Raw genomic sequence first — 17,500 nt, forward strand, 5'->3', positions numbered from 1 at the left:
GCTCTTTTTTTTCTGGATGAAAACCGATTAAAAAGTTTTCCACGTGTCTGAATACCCTATATATCAAATTTCAAGGCTGTAGATCAAAGATTCTTTTGAACTTTGACCCGTTGGAAGCCAAATTTTCAGCCAAAACCCGATTAAAAGGCTGGCTCTATGTCTGAATACATTTTATCTAAAATTTCAAATGTTTAGACTAAAAATTGGCTGAGTAATTTGGTAGAGACAGCAGAGGTCAATGTTTTAAAAACTTTGACCCCAATTATGACGCCTTAACATTTATTGTTGTGGGCTCAAATCAAATGATAAAGTTGGATACATGTCCAAGTAATCTATATCTAATATTTCAAGTGATTAGACCAAAAATTTGCTGAGTAATCTGGTAGTAAAAAACGGAAATACACTGAAACATGTGCATGCAAGAATAATGTTTTTTAACAGTTCAATTCTTGTGAGTAAAAAAAAAAAAATACTCAGGCTGAGATCGAAACCAAAACCTAAAAACAGTGACTCAAAGACGATAACCATTACACCAGCTCGACATAATATTTAAAGAGGATTTTCAAACTAACTCGTAATTAACATAAGGAAGTTATCATATTTCACGAACGCGCATGCGCAATCGTGAACTAGTTAAAAAAAAACAGCTAAAAATCCGGTTGCTTCCCACGTACCAATTTCTCTCTTTTGACTCCTTAGTCTTGTTCTTTTCCGGATAAAAAGAAACGAAAAAGATTTCCATGTGTCTGAATACCCTATATACCAAATTCCAAGTCTGTAGATCAAGTATTCGTTTAGTATATAGGTTGAGACATCTCCTCACACACATTATCACTTTTATAGATTATTATTATTATTATTATTGTTGTTGTTGTTGTTGTTGTTGTTATTATTATTATTATTATTATTATTATTATTACTACTACTACTACTACAACAATTTAATAATGTTTATTTATTTATTTATTTAACAGAAAATGTCACAGAAAAATCGCCATCGGCGATGGACACGTCAGAAGGTAAACTGGGGCCGATTGACATTTGCTCCCTCCCGAACGGGACCAGTCGAAATTCAAGCCCGATAATGGTGGAACGGAAAACCCCGCCAGTTAGCAGCACGTTACCCAGCAGTAATGGCAGCATCGAAATGGCAAACATCACGTGCATTTTGGAAACGAAAGAATTGTGGAATAAATTCCACGATCTTGGAACGGAAATGATAATTACAAAATCCGGAAGGTAAGCATTAGGCAATTTTGCAAACCATCACCCACTCACCTTGCAACGCACATTTTGTCTTTGTTTTGGTTTGGAAGAGAAATAAATACCAAACCTAATATATATATATATATATATATATATATATATATATATATATATATATATATATATATATATATATATATAAATTTTATATGGAAGAGAAATAAATACCAAACCTTATATATATATATATATATATATATATATATATATATATATATATATATATATATATATATATATATATATATATATTAGGTTAGGTATTTATTTCAGGTTTGGTATTTATTTCTCTTCCATCGCGATTAATGAGACACAGGGGTCGAAAAGTTTGACTGTATAGTTAGCGCCCCTGAGGAGGAGCACTCTGAACTTACAAAAATGTTTGTGCAGCCCCGTCGGCATTCCCCGACAAAGCAGGCTCAGGCGATTTGTAACCTCTTTTAAAAGAGAGAAGGCAAAGAATGGGAGGGTGGACCTCCTAGAACAGCACAGAATCAACATTGCACTACAGTTAACAGGGACCAGATTATTACAGGAATGATTTAATCTCTTGATTTTTAGGGCCGAGGGAAAATTGGAATATTGAGTTGAAGTTCTTATCTCTCTAGACAGAAATATTGAAGACTACCCCGAATACTTCCGTTTTGAAAAGGTTCTTTCTCGCACCTGCCGAAACGCAACAAACATACACTTTTTCGTTTTAGGATAACAAGTCAGTATTCAACGTTTTTTTTCAATGAATAGATTATTGGGCCACAGTCGACACTCGGTCGAGATAATAAGCGTATTTAAGCATTTGAGGTGGAGGATCTACGTGAGCGGCGTTTTTTGTTTATTTGTTTGTGCACAGAATTAGCCATTTATATACACAACGCTTGATGTTTATGTGTATTTGGAAATGAAACATTAGAGTTAGAACAATAAATACAACAAAGAAAGATTAAAAAAAATTTTTTTTTTCACTCATTACGTAAGGAATGACTTTAACCCTGCTAAGTGCTATTTCTTTTCTATCAAAACATTCGTTCAACGTTCGTGCATTTAGTTAGCGTAAAAACATTGTTCTTTATAAATTAGAATTGAACTCTCTCGGTAGTCGGTAATGTAAATAAAAAAAAAAACACGCTCCCTTTTTGTGTTGATGGAGGACCATTATCAGTTTGAAAAAAAATACTGACTATCTGATATTTCTGTTTTAACATTATTTTACACATTAGGGTGTCACAATTTATCAAGGCGCAAAGGCCACTCAAGGACAAATGATTAATGATTGTCGTATGGGCACTAAGTTAACACTGTACTGATTGGCAATGCAAGAAAATGGGTAGAATTTGATCATTTAATCCAAATAAGAGATTGTTTACATTAAACTTCATAACGACCACGTTATAGTCAGCCGGGGAGCAGCCCCGCGGCATTGTGTTCTACAGACAAGTAGTTCTAGGCAAGAAACTTTGCTCAATAATTTTTCTTTTTTTAGTAGGCGCAGACAGAGAGTAAGGGAATTTGTTTACAGTGGTTGTAGTTAGACGAGTGTTTATTGTGAATAGTTTAGAGGGTAAAGGACAAAGATTGAAGCTCAGTCGAACACTTTTCACGAAAATAACGATATAAAGTAGAGACAGACTTGCAACGCCTCTTCAATGCCAAAGAGGCAGTACGGGGAGAAAAGGATATCGTCCACTAGATTTCGAAGGTGGTTTTGTACCCTGCCAAGGCAGGAAATGGTGCTCTTTGCTAAGCATTCAGATTTAACCAATTATAAAAATGAATTGTTCCGAAATCGATTAAAATAGATTCATTCTTATTTTTCTTTATCTTGTTCTTTTCTATCCTCTTACCAAACTTTAGCTGTGGTTTTATTTATTTTTATTTGCTGTTCGTTTAACACTTTCAGCCCGGTGTTGAAATAGCAACGAGCCCCAGGAAAATTCAGAAAAAAACAAAAAAACAAAAAAACAAAAAAAACAAGAAAAACTAACAAATTATCCCCTTCCCATACACACTCTCCTAGATACATTCTGGCTGTAAAATGGCAACTTACCCCCCCTATATATATATATATATATATATATATATATATATATATATATATACGTTTGTTCCCTTCCTCTCTTTTTCCCCGCTCTTCTCGCACCCATCCCCTGTTCACTCTTTCACTCTTTCATCCCATAACAACGAACATTTCTGCAAAAGTCTGAGGAAGCTACAGACGGCAAAAAAAAAAAAAACGGCCGGGTAGCTGAAACGATAATGTAACTTAACAGAAAGATACGGTAATAAAGATAAAACGCGTATTTGCTCTACAACAGTATTGAGCTCTTTCTTCAGTTTTTATTAATTACCATTTCTACTATATATATATATATATATATATATGTATATGTATATATGTAAAAGATACATATGCAAAAGCCTTTTCTTTAATTGACCACTAAAAATGTTAAGTTTCGGCGCTTGTCGGAAGCTGTTTATTAACGGGCATCGCAACGGCTTTGACCGCGCGGCTTTTATTCCCGCGTCGAAGACGCGAGGTCATGAGATTACAACCTTTCAATTTCACGCCATTAAAGCCATTTTATTACGCCAAGAAGAACGTTGCTTTCTTCCTCTAAGACATTCACAACAAGACCTCGGTTAAAACTGCAGTTTAGTAGTAGGCTGAATTTGATGCGATGTTTATGATGTACATTTATTGACATTAGGTTTGGAGATGTGCACGTTCTAGTATGTTGGGAAGAATTCCCACGCTAATATGTCTCGCAGGTGGTAAGATTTTGGAAAGAAACTGTTCATAGAAATTCTCCGTCGCGCTAGGCACATTAAGAAAAAAAAGAGACTTTTTTTTCGGTTTGGCTATTAGGACGAATTTTGGTAAAAGCCACAGTTTAGTGGCCTGGACATAAATTTGGACAGGCGATAAATATTGGTTTATTTTGGTGTTTTTATTGTAACATATTAGTAAACTAGCAAGATCCGCGGACATTCCACAGAATGAGAAATATATTTAATTAACAAATATGTTTTCATAAAGTTGACATTTTTCTGAATAGCTAAAAACATTCGAGTTTATTAACATTTCTATTAAAACAGTGTCAATTAAATATAGCATTGATCCAAATGAGATAATCTATAATAACTAATAAATAGCCATAAAGTAATAATGTGCTACATAGTTCAATACAAATAATAAAACCACGTTGTAAGAGATAATCTTTAATAATTCAATTTTCTATTTTGCCCGGTTATTTTTTTTTAATGCTACAATTTTACGTAATATTTTGCTGTCTTCACTAAAGACATTTTATTACGTCAAGAAAAACTTTGCGTTCTTCCCCTTAGACATTCACAACAAGAACTCGGATAAAACCGCACGTTGAAATTACTATAAGCTCCTTTATCATGTCATTATAACAATGATCATCGCTTAATATAATGATATTCGAAAATGAGTCTACATTAAAGGGTGGTCAATTTTATATTTTTGTCCAGAGCTGTCAAGTTGGCATTTTAAAAGCCAGGGTATTGCGAATTTAGCCTGTTTTAAAGAAGATTAGCCTTCAAAAATTGTCTTTGGCCCTTTTTCAAATGTATGGATAAACTAAAAAAGGAATAAACAGATGATCTAGACATACATATAAGCATGATGAAAACATTATTTAGTATTCGTCTTACTGGGCGCCTTTATATATATACATATATATATATATATATATATATATATATATATGTATATATATATATATATATATATATAAATATATATATATATATATATATCAACGTGTTGTCTAGTTTAATAAGCTAACCAATTAGTTTAATTGTTATTCACTCCTACGAGTTAATATTTCGTTAGCCAATGGCAGGGCTTCTCACAAACAAATGTCCAGCTGATTTTACTTCGTCCTCTATAGTTTTGTTTTGTATAGAAATTATCTATCTATCTCTCTCTCTCTCTCTCTATATATATATATATATATATATATATATATATATATATATATGTGTATATATACATATATATATATATATATATATATATATATATCAACGTGTTGTCTAGTTTAATCAGCTAACCAATTAGTTTAATTGTTATTCACTCCTACGAGTTAATATTTCGTTAGCCAATGGCAGGGCTTCTCACAAACAAATGTCCAGCTGATTTTACTTCGTCCTCTATAGTTTTGTTTTGTATAGAAATTATCTATCTATCTATCTATCTATATATATATATATATATATATATATATATATATATATAGAGAGAGAGAGAGAGAGAGAGATAGAGATAGAGAGAGAGAGAGAGGGGGGGACAGGAATATGTTATTAAATTAAACGAGTCATTTTTTTATGTGTCTTCCGAGTAGTCCATTTAGCCTTCTGATCAAATCTAATAGCATTTACCTTAATGTAATTACATATGGATGCATATATCTATATCTCTATGAAATTGAAAATGCTTGTGTCTGTGTGTCTGTGTACATTTCCCTACGCAATAACTCTGTCAATTTTTAGTCTACAGACTCGAAATTTTATATACAGGGTACTGAGATTTGGAAAAATCTATGTGATCAGTCTTTGGCCAGAAAATTGGTGATTAAGATGTCAAAGTTAAACGATTAGACCTTTGAGAACTCTACCAAACTCCTCTGACAATTTTGGGTCTACACACTTTAAATTTTAGATATAGGTTCCTTGGACATGCATCTAACTTCATAACTTGATTTGAGCCCAAAACAATAAATTTTAAAGGGTCATAATAAGGGTCAAAGTAAAAAAAAATGGCCGCTTTTTTTTTATTCAGCATACACCTCCAAATACCCGGGCAACGCCGGGCACCCACGCTAATATATATATATATATATGTATATATATATATATATATATATATATATATATATATATATATATATAAGGTAAAGTTTCTTATTTTTAAACACAAAAAATTCAAGAGCTACGAAGACGCGAGTGGTACCATTAAAACGAGCGACCTTCTGTGTTGTAGATATTATGTTTGTCACATGGTCACCACCATTCTCAATGCACTTTTGCCAGGAATTCAATGACGCATATCTGCTTCTGACGCAGATCTATGACATCAGTTGTGTTCTTAGAGTCTCACACTGTCAATATCTGCAATAAGGAGATGAATCTTTTAGGTGCGGGATGCACAATTCCGTCGTTATAACAATGCAACAATGTATGTATTGAACATAAGGATATTTGTTTAAATCCTATGAATAAACGCATCTCAAGTCACATCGTCCTAAAATTCTTTCGAATTTGTGTTTCTATGAGTGTGAAGAAAACCTTCCGTCTCAAACGTGAATTCGATAGCATTCGTTGTTTTTATGGTCGCAAGTGCGAGCCGTATTCTGTCCGCTGTATTTCAATACTTTCTATTTAAGAGAATAAGTTGATTTGTAACCCGATCCAGCAATTAGTTTTATTTCTACAGCAAAGATCCCCCTACCCATCCAACCAACATCTTATCATCGTAGGTAGCTATTTAAACTTTTATGGCGTTCTGAGTTTATGTGTAATCGATAGCAGACGATAATTATGTCGAAGTGAAAAATCAACCCCACAGGAAAAGGGCAACTTTTAGCGTTTTTCACTCCGGAGAATGAGGGGGTTGATTAGGATAAAAGAAAGCACGCAAAGTATAAATATCATATATATACCTTGGAAGTTTTTAGCCTTTAAAATATAAAAAAATATATATATAATAGAAATAAACTTACTTAATTTTTTACTTTTTATCACTTGTTGGAAAACTATGTAGTCAGTAAGTCATTTAATCACCTGCAATTAATGCATCAACTTGCTCTCTCGAATTCACTACAACTCCTTTTGTTTTGCTTCGTACAACTCTTATAAATTGGAAAACACACACACACACACACACACACACACATATATATATATATTTAAAGCCAAAAACAATGTAGACGAGTATGGTTGAGTAAAGGAGTGTCTTACCTTTATTAGACACTCCTCTACTCAACCATGCTCGTCTACATCTGTTTGTTTTTCTTTTTTACTTTATCTTTTCCGGTCTTCCTCCGCATTGTTTTTGGCTTAAAAATATATATATATATTTATTTACGAACAATGCTTCAAGCAAACTACTACCTACTCTTATATATATATATATATATATATATATATATATATATATATATATATATATATATATATATATATATATAGGGAGCATTTTTTCTTTCAGGCATATTTCACTAAATACAATAGACTTTTCTGTGCCCATTAATTTTATTTTTGATCCATTGTAACGTCCGAATAAGAGCTGATGTAATTTCCATATTTATTGTGAATCCGAGTACTCTCCAATCCTTAAGAATTCATCGCCAGAGATAGATTATATTATTATATAAATTATCAAAACCAGTTAGATTTATTTATTCATGACGATGAATCCAGAAGGATTGTAAAGTACTCGGACTTACGATGTATATGACAATTACATCATCCAGTTTCTGCCAGAAGTGATTCGGAAGTTGGAAAGGATCCAAATAGAATTAATAGATAATATACATCTATTTTATTTAATGAAGCACACACACACGAACATACACACATGTATGTGTGTGTGTCTATATAACTTTATTGTTATCCATGTATAACATAAGGTGTTAATATATATATATATATAAAGAGAGAGAGAGAGAGAGAGAGAGAGAGAGAGAGAGAGAGAGAGAGAGAGACAGCATTTACTTCAACAAAACTCAATATGGGAACAGTACTTAATACTTATAATAGCATAAAAATATATTCATGCCAAGTAAGCTACATAGATGCGTCTATGTTGTATTACGACACGAAATAATCAGTTCAACATTGAAGTATCATTTTTGTCAATCTGTCACGTTTAAATTCAAAATAACATTTTCGTTTGTCTGTCACGCGCAAGAAAATTCTATATTCATCTCTAAATGCAAAATGGACGTTTCTTAAGACGATCCGTTTTTGTATTCCTTCCCTTTTCTGAACCCGCCACTAAAAATTGTGCCTTTTATTTGCCAACTGACGCCATGAGTGGCGGATATAAAAGGCGAAACGGAGGAGATGAACAGATGAAATGACGAGGTGCTTGGACATTTAATCTGGAAGGTCATAAACATGGCCGCCAAAAGAAGATTAGATAGGCGGAGAGATACGGAATTGTTGGGCTCGGGTTGTGAGGCAACAGCGCAAAGAATGCGAGGGCGTAAGAAGATATCCGAGGAGAGAAATAGTGCATGAAAACCGGGAACGGGCTGCTGGAAGTTTTATAAAGCAATACTTGGATTCATTAGCTGAGCATTAGGTATTGAAAACTAGGAACTAAAATTACGAAAGAATAAAGTTCTGTACTATTTGAAATAAACTATTTATTTATTGCATGTTTTGTTACTAGGAGGGGGTAGTGATCACTTATTCAGGCCCAAAGGCGACTCGAGGCTAAAGTTAATCAGTGTCGCGTAAAAATGAAAGGAGAGCAGAGATAGACTCGCAAAATGTCATCGCCCCCTAGATTTTGAAGACGGTTTTATACTCTGTTAAGACAGCAATAAGTTGTTTAGCCTTTACAGCACAGTTTTGTCCATTCTGGAATAACATTTTGTGCATGATTTTGTGTATACAAGGCATTTGTTTCTTTGTGTATTTATGTGTGTAGATGTCCAGCTTAAAGATTAAACTGCAAAACATCAGCCACAAATTCAGTCCTGATTCCCGAGTTCTAAGCGAAAGATTCCTGAGTTTGCGACAATATACCCGAATAAAATCGGAGGTTACATCGGCTGAAATGCTGTAGGAATAATACTGAAGAGGAAATCAGTAATCCGAATAATCAAAATACAAACAGCAACAATTTTAGCATATATTTGATCAGCGTTGCCCCGGATAAATAACATCCAATATATATATATATATATATATATATATATATATATATATATATATATATATATATATATAAAACATTTTTTACCCTAAAAATTGCGTAGATTTCGTCGCGATAAAAGTTTTTATTTTTTTATTTTTACGGTTTTGTAGAGAAGAAGAAAATAATTCTATTTGTTTTATTAAGGGGTTACTTCTCTTCTTTCGACTCATCCCTAAAAAAAACTATATAAAGAAGAGTTTTCTGTGATTTTGTGTGTGTACACGTGTTTGTGTCCAGAGGGAGGAATGGGCATGATAGGCGAGTAGGAGGAAAAAAACAGCGAACGATTAGGCATACGTCAAGAGTCAAGAGTCAAGAGTCAGTCAAAGTCGAGAGAGGGGAAGAGATGATCTTCAGATCGTCATGGTTCTCAGTAGATGAGATCAGAAATGGCGATAGTCTAGGACCAGCGTGGCAGTTTTTCAATGGGGAAACATCCGAAATACAATTGCTGAAAAGACAACCCGAGATTTGTTGATTCATTGGGATGAATCTTTTTTGCATCTTTCCGTTAAACAAGATCAAAGAAGAACCACTACTAGAAATTACGATGCATAATAAATGCATTTATATCTCAGAAACTATTTGTCTGCGCTAATTTTCTCTGCGATATTCGTGTTCAGCATAGTCAAATACTTTTTAAAAGTTGTTGATTTATCGAAAAATGTTGAGGCGTCTGGAGTTGGCATACTGGTGAACATTGACTCTGATGAGTAATTATCACGTCCAATAAAGTTAATTCGTGGTGGGATTTTGAAGTTAATTAAGATATTGTGATAAAAGATAGGCAAGCAATTCCGACTTACTATAATATTTAGTTGGGATACAGTCTTTAATTTTTCTTTCTCTCATTCTCTCTTTTTTTCTGTTTCTCTTTCCTTCTCTCCTTACCCATATCCCTTTCCCTTATTTTCTTATTTCTTTCTCTCTTTTTTCACACGTTACACGAAAAAACAAAACAAAACAGTATCTACATAAGTGAGAATGTGTGTATGAGAGCACTTCTCAACCTATATACTCAACGAATTCTTTATCTACAGATTTGCAATTTGGTATATAGGGTATTCAGGCAGATGAAAAACTTCTGAATCAGTTTTCATCCGGAGGGGGGGGGGCGGGCTTCTAAGAGGTGAAAATTGAAAAAATTGGTGCGTGGGAGTCGTCGGAGTTTTAACTGTTTGTTAACTGTTTCACGAATGCGATTGCGTGAATGGTTCACATTACGGATCCATTATACTAGAAATAAGTATGTTTGAAAACACTTTTTAAAAATCTTCTTTTTTTTTTTTTAAATGCACTGTCTTTAAGTTTCGGTTTCGATCTCGATTAATTTTTTTACTTACAGTAAGTGAACTGTTTAGAAAAAAATATTTGCATGCAAAAATCTCAATTTCTTACCATGTTTTTTTTAAACTTCATTTTTAAAAGAAATTAAACGTCATTAAGCAGTGCTCCTGACAAAGGAGGAATAATTGCTTGTCTCTAAATCGAAATCTATTCACGAAACAGATATCATTGGTTAGATATTAACTTTGAAGCAGTGTTTTTTATCAATTGGCTTCATGCATTGTTTGGGCCGATTTCTATAAAAAAATAATTAAAGGGGTATGCATAAAGTCAGCTTTAGTATCCTTGTTTATTTGTTATTATTATTATCTTGGTTTGTTTGTTTGTTATCTTTGTAGACGCATGTTTCCTACACTGCGCGTCTCCTTCCGGAACACGGATCCAGAAACTCGGTATTTCGTCTTGATGGACATCGTTCCCGTCGACAGCAAGAGGTACCGGTACGCCTATCACAAATCATCGTGGCTCGTCGCTGGTAAAGCCGATCCACCCTTGCCCACCCGATTGTATATGCACCCCGACGGACCCCATTCTGGAATCAACCTACAAAAACAGACAGTGTCATTCGAGAAGTTAAAACTGACCAACAATCTTTTGGACAAAAATGGACACGTTAGTATATTTCAACGAGCATAGCTCCTTATCTCTCGCTCTCTATCTATCTATCTATCTATCTATCTATCTATCTATCTATCTATCTCTTTCTAATTAACAATTACGTTTTACTTCTTGTTTATTCATATCGCCTATCTTTTGTATACAAACCTCTGTATGGAGAGTCCGTAGACACTCGAAGACAGTGTCTGGTAGGCATTCAAGTTCTCTCCTGTAGGCATTCAAGTTCTATCATGTGTGCATATATATGTATATATGTATATATATATATATATATATATATATATATATATATATATATATATATAGTGTGTCCACAAAGTCTGGCTACATTATGTAGACAGACTTTGTGGAAGCATCCTGTAGATTATGTAGCCAGACTTTGTGGGCACCCTGTGTGTGTGTGTGTATATATATATATATATATATATATATATATATATATATGCAGCCCGACATCGCTCGGGTCCTATGTACTGTTTATAACTTAATGTGCATATGTATATATAAAAAAAATTGAATCACGTCCATGTAACCTACATCTAAAATTTCAAGTGTTTACACCAGAAATTGGCGGAGGAGTTTGGCAGTGTTTTCACAGGTCAAATATATTTGTCAAATTATCGTATATTCTATTCTTCACGGTTTATTAATTCAAGTTTTTAGCGTCTAGATTGTGAATAGAAATAGTACTCTATGCATACATGTGCTAAGACAATCAAAACTACTAATTCAGCATATTCACAAAGCTAAAAAACGCGTTGCCGTATAGAAAACAAAACAATAGAAAAGGCGTTTGTCTAAGAGAAGCACGGCCATTGCCTAACGAAAACTTTAATTATCAGACTGGGCAAAAAAATCAGTATAATTGTTTAGCTAGCTAAACTAAACACCACGTGGATATATGAAAAAGATAGTACAAATTCTATGCATTTTAGCCTGACCTTGACATTCCAGGTAGCTTACTTATAATATAGTTTCCTATATTAATGCAAGCCAAAAGACTGCTCTGTGTTTCTGTGTTTATATATATTACGAGACCCACCCGATAAGCAGTAGTGAAGCCCAACAGGACAGGCAGGAGATCGACACTTCACTATCATTTGTAAGACGAACTAAATTAGCGATTACTAAACGATAAGCGGATTTTGCTCCACGACATTAAAATGATAGATGAGTTTGTTTGCATCGGAGAACGGAAACAGAACAGCAGGGTGTACCAGAGAGAGATGAAAGAATTACGCGCATATATATATATATATATATATATATATATATATATATATATATATATATATATATATATATATATAGATGTTTATACTTATTTGTTTTGTTAGCGCTACTTTCTTGAATGAATTCAAGTATTTATACGAAAGTGCATTTTTACCTAAATGCTTGTTGGGAATAATTTTCCCATTGACCAATCTGGTACCCCCTTAAAGGGGAGCGGCATATATATTATTTTTAAAATATAATTATCCACTGACACGTGTTTCGTCGTCTGGTAGAGGTTTAGGCTTCTTATCATGGGGTCCCGATTTCGAGTCTCGCTAGATTCAGCCACTCTGATGAGTCGTAGATGACGAAACACGTGTCAGTGGATAATTATATTTTAAAAATAATGTATATATATATATGTGTGTGTGTGTGTGTATGTAATATTTAAAAAAAAAAAAATTTTACCAACAGACACTAGTGCTTCACGATTTTGCATTCTCCATTATAATTATATTTTAAAATATATATATATATATATATATATATATATATATATATATATATATATATATATATGTGTGTCTGTGTGTGTGTGTTTGAGTGTGTGTATGTAATATTTAAAAAAAATATTTATTGTTTTTACCAGCAGACACTAGTGCTTCACAATTTTGCATAACTGCACGCCTGTGGAACTCTGTTCCGTCTGCCTGCTTCCCACCGGACTACAACTTGAATGTCTTCAAGTCCAATGTTAACAAATTCCTAATGAACCGCCCCCTTAAGTAAACACTTCATCAAATCTCCACACTAACGTAATGTACTTGCAATAATCCTTATCCCTGAGGGGTTTCCGGGCCTTGATAAGTGGTGATCACTTTGTAAAAAAAAAAAAAAAAAAAATTATAGAGCACTGCAATTACTGCCGGTCGAACCGAGTTGCACAATCACCTTAGACTCTGTCACCTGTTTATTCAGCATCTCACTCACCCCTTCCCTCTCTTTTGGTTCTTTCTTTTTTTAATATGTTTTATAGACCATGTTACTGTTCTTTGATCTAGTCTGGGGCATTTAGTACTTTAATGAAATCTCTACTCTTTAACTCTATCCCCCGCCATCTCATCAAATAGAAATCAGCGTAGTTTTTACCCCACCCCCCCAACACGCACACACACTTTCTCCTTTTTTCACAATATTAGAAAGCATATATCAGAATCGGTCCAAATCTTTGGTAGAAGATAAAACGCGCCCCTTTTCGTATTCCTCTTACAGAAATGCCGTCTGAGGATATTACTGGTGATGTATGACTCTCGGGCCCTAGGGGATCGGCAATGCCGTTTTTATTTTTTTTATACCACGCCTTTAGAGCGAAACAAGAATTAGCTGTTTGCCCGGCCCCCATTCCGACACGTTTCCCTGCCGGGTCGAACCCACCAGCTGGGCTCGATTTCCTTTAAGTATCCTATCTTCATCCTCGTCTCAGCACGTATTAGACGACGTTTAACTCCTTGACATCCGTGTACATTCTTGCCTTCCTGCTCCGTTTTACATCCTTCCAGCATCTTCATCTTCGCATCCTTTCATCCAATGACAAACAACACATATTTTAAAAATGATACATATGCCGCACCCCATTTAGGGGTATCAAACTAGTGAAATGGAAAATTATTCCCAACTCGCATTTGGGTAAAAATGCGCTCCATATAAATAATTGAATTCATTCAATAAGTATCGCTAACAAAAACAAACAAATGTCATCTACGTAAAAATGGAATAAAATAGTAGTCCTGCGAGATAGCTCAATGGAAGAGGCTTAGGCTTCTTATCACAGGGTTCCGATTTCGAATGTCGCTAAATTCAGCCACGCTGATGAGTCGTAGACAACGAAACACGTGTCAATGGATAATTATATTTTAAAAATAATGCATATGTCGCTCCCCATTTTTGGGTGAAAAACTGGTTAAAGGGAAAATTATACCCAACTCGCATTTAGGTAAAAATGCGCTTCTATATAAATAATTGAATACATTCAATAAGTATCGCTAACAAATAAAAAAAATCAATTATATGCTCAATATATATATATATATATATATATATATATATATATATATATATATATATATATATATATGCATAAAATGGTTGTATCGATTGGTTTCCTAGATGTATGTTTACCGATCCCCGTTGATTTTGTAGTGATAGTTTAGTTCTGTGCCGTTCTATTTGAGGAGTTAGTTTATTGCTAATCGCCTTGAGCGCCCTCACAGAAGAATACCGGCGACATTGCCGCGGTACTTTCTGCGGGTTAGAATGCTCCTCCTCGGGGCGCTGACTGATCAATCCCACTTTCCGATGGTGGTGTCTAAATTCTTGCATCATACTGTATCATCTCATCAGTCACATTGTTTTCATTTATTTACACCTCATCCTCAGTTTGTTCGTTTCTATCTATCCTCCCCTCCGTTGTTTCCTACATTTACCCTTATTTTTATGCTTCTCCGTTTACAGATTATTTTAAACAGCATGCACAAATACCAGCCACGAATTCACATCGTCAAGAAACGCGACAATCTCAATGAAGCCACATCGATTACGAATTTGGATGCTGAGGAGTTTCGAACATTCATCTTTCCAGAAACAGTATTCATTGCGGTGACAGCGTACCAAAATCAACTGGTAAGTAAATCTGCTTTGAAGATTGTTTTCGTAAGTAACATAAAAAAACAACGCTGCAGAGCTATATGTTTATATTTCGATTCCACCTAATGGCATCCAAGTCATATTTTAAACACTGTTGAAATTACTGCTATATATTAGGTACAAGTTATTAATCAATAAAAAAATGGCTTTATAATAAGTACAGAAATCTGCGTAAGTGAATATATCATAGAGTAATATATATATATATATATATATATATATATATATATATATATGTGCGTGTGTGTGTATGTATGTGCGTGTACATGTGTATATATGTGTGTATATATGTATGTGTATGTGCATGTATACATATATGTGTGTATGTATATATATGTATGTATATATATATGTATGTATATGAATATGTGTGTATATATATGTATGTATATATATGTATATATATGTATGCATATATATGTATATATGTATGTATGTATATGCATATGTATATATATATGAATATATATGTATATGCATATGCATATATACATGAATATATATGTTTATATATATACACATATATATGTATATATGAATATATATATATATGTATATATGAATATATATGAATATGTATATATGAATATATATATATATATGAATATATATATGAATATATATATGAATATATATATGAATATATATATATGGACATATATATATGAATATATATATGAATATATATATGAAGATATATATATGGACATATATATATGAATATATATATGAATATATATATATATATATGAATATATATATGAATATATATTCATATATATATCAATATATATATGCGTATGAATATAAAAATATGAATATATATATGAATATATATATATGGATATATAGATATAGATATGAATATATACATATATATATATGAATATATATATACAGATATGAATATATATATATGAATATATATACACATATGAATATATATATATATTAATATATATTTATGAATATATATAGAGAGAGATGAATATATATATATATATGAATATACATATATATATATATACATACATATATGCATATATATACACATATGAATATATATATATAAATTAATATATATTTATGAATATATATATACACAGACATACACACACATACATATATGTATATATATATATGTATGTACATATATATATATATATATATATATATATGAATACATGCATGCTATTTGACCGACTTATTCTCTGGCCTGCTTGAATAGGATTGAAACCCCTATCCTCATACAATGCTCATCTTGAACCGTAGAGACTGTATATCTCTATACACTGCGCCCCGGTTCCGGAATTTCTTTAAGAAGGCCAGAGTATAAATTGGTCGAAACGTGGTGACACAACAACCACCGTAGAGATGGGGAGAATGAATACACAAATCGTGAAAGCTCATCTCGAAATATTACAAAAAATAAAAAAATCTATGCATCGATAAAAGTGAGATCGTGTGTTTGTGTGAGAGAGAACACTTCTCAACCTATATACCTAACGAATTTTTATCTACATACTTGAAATTTGGAATATAGTGTATTCAGACATGTGAAAAAAATTTAAGCGGTTTTCAGCCAGAAACAAGGGTTGCTAAGGGGTCAATTTTATAAATGAATGCGTGGGGACATCTGAATTTTATATTTCTCTATGGCTTCACGAGGTTTGGAAACACATTTTAAAGAACGGGTTAAGCTGGTCTAATGGTTAACGGACGTGACTCACTCTCTCTATCTTTTAGTTTCGATCTCAGCTCCAATATTTTCTTTTACTTACAATAAATTAACTGTTTAGAAAAAATGCACATGACTTTTTCTTTCCGTTTTCTTTTTTACTTTATTTTTTTTAAAGAAATTTAATGATAGGTTTAATACCGGGCAACGCCGGGTACATCTCTAATATTATTATTATTGTTTAAAAAAAAGAATGATTGTTACAAAAAATTACAATTAAACAAAAAAATAAAAAAAAAACTTTTTTTATTGTTTTAAAAAATTGCAATAATTTTAAATAATGAAATATTCGCTTTTATTTAAAGCATATTTATTATTATTAAAGATTATTATTTAAAGCAAGCCACAATATCATCTTTTTTCTTATCAGTGACACCGGGCAACTCCGGGTATCCTTACTAGTATAAGGTAAAGCAGGAAAGGTAAAGGAATCATTGCTTCTTTTTTCTCAATTAGAATGAGAACTGTGATGTTGGAACATAACAGGGAACGAGCAATAAGACGACATTTCGGCAGAATTTTTTACTTTCTGGATTTTTGAGCGCCGCCATCACTCGACTCGGACTCCTTCCTCTTTGACTCCTTTTCTATCCTCGTTTGATACAAACGTGGATTTATGCTGAGACTTGCAGATCGTCTGGAATGGTTTTATTTTCGGTGAG

The 17,500-nt window shown here is 32.9% G+C and overlaps 1 protein-coding gene across 3 annotated transcripts in view; it reads left to right on the top strand.

Moving 5' to 3' along the window:
* Positions 1 to 17,500, top strand: part of LOC145254690 (T-box transcription factor TBX20-like) — a 132,726-nt gene that overhangs the window by 97,965 nt on the left and 17,261 nt on the right. For all 3 annotated transcript variants that reach the window (XM_080113352.1, XM_080113350.1, XM_080113349.1), the window contains 3 exons: positions 975 to 1,239; positions 10,903 to 11,176; positions 14,909 to 15,076. In XM_080113352.1, coding sequence (XP_079969478.1) covers positions 975 to 1,239; positions 10,903 to 11,176; positions 14,909 to 15,076 — 707 coding nt within the window. The remainder of the gene's footprint in view (positions 1 to 974; positions 1,240 to 10,902; positions 11,177 to 14,908; positions 15,077 to 17,500) is intronic.

The sequence above is a fragment of the Euprymna scolopes genome, chromosome 30, assembly GCF_053919585.1.
Source record: "Euprymna scolopes isolate OS-2025 chromosome 30, ASM5391958v1, whole genome shotgun sequence".
Taxonomy (NCBI): domain Eukaryota; kingdom Metazoa; phylum Mollusca; class Cephalopoda; order Sepiida; family Sepiolidae; genus Euprymna; species Euprymna scolopes.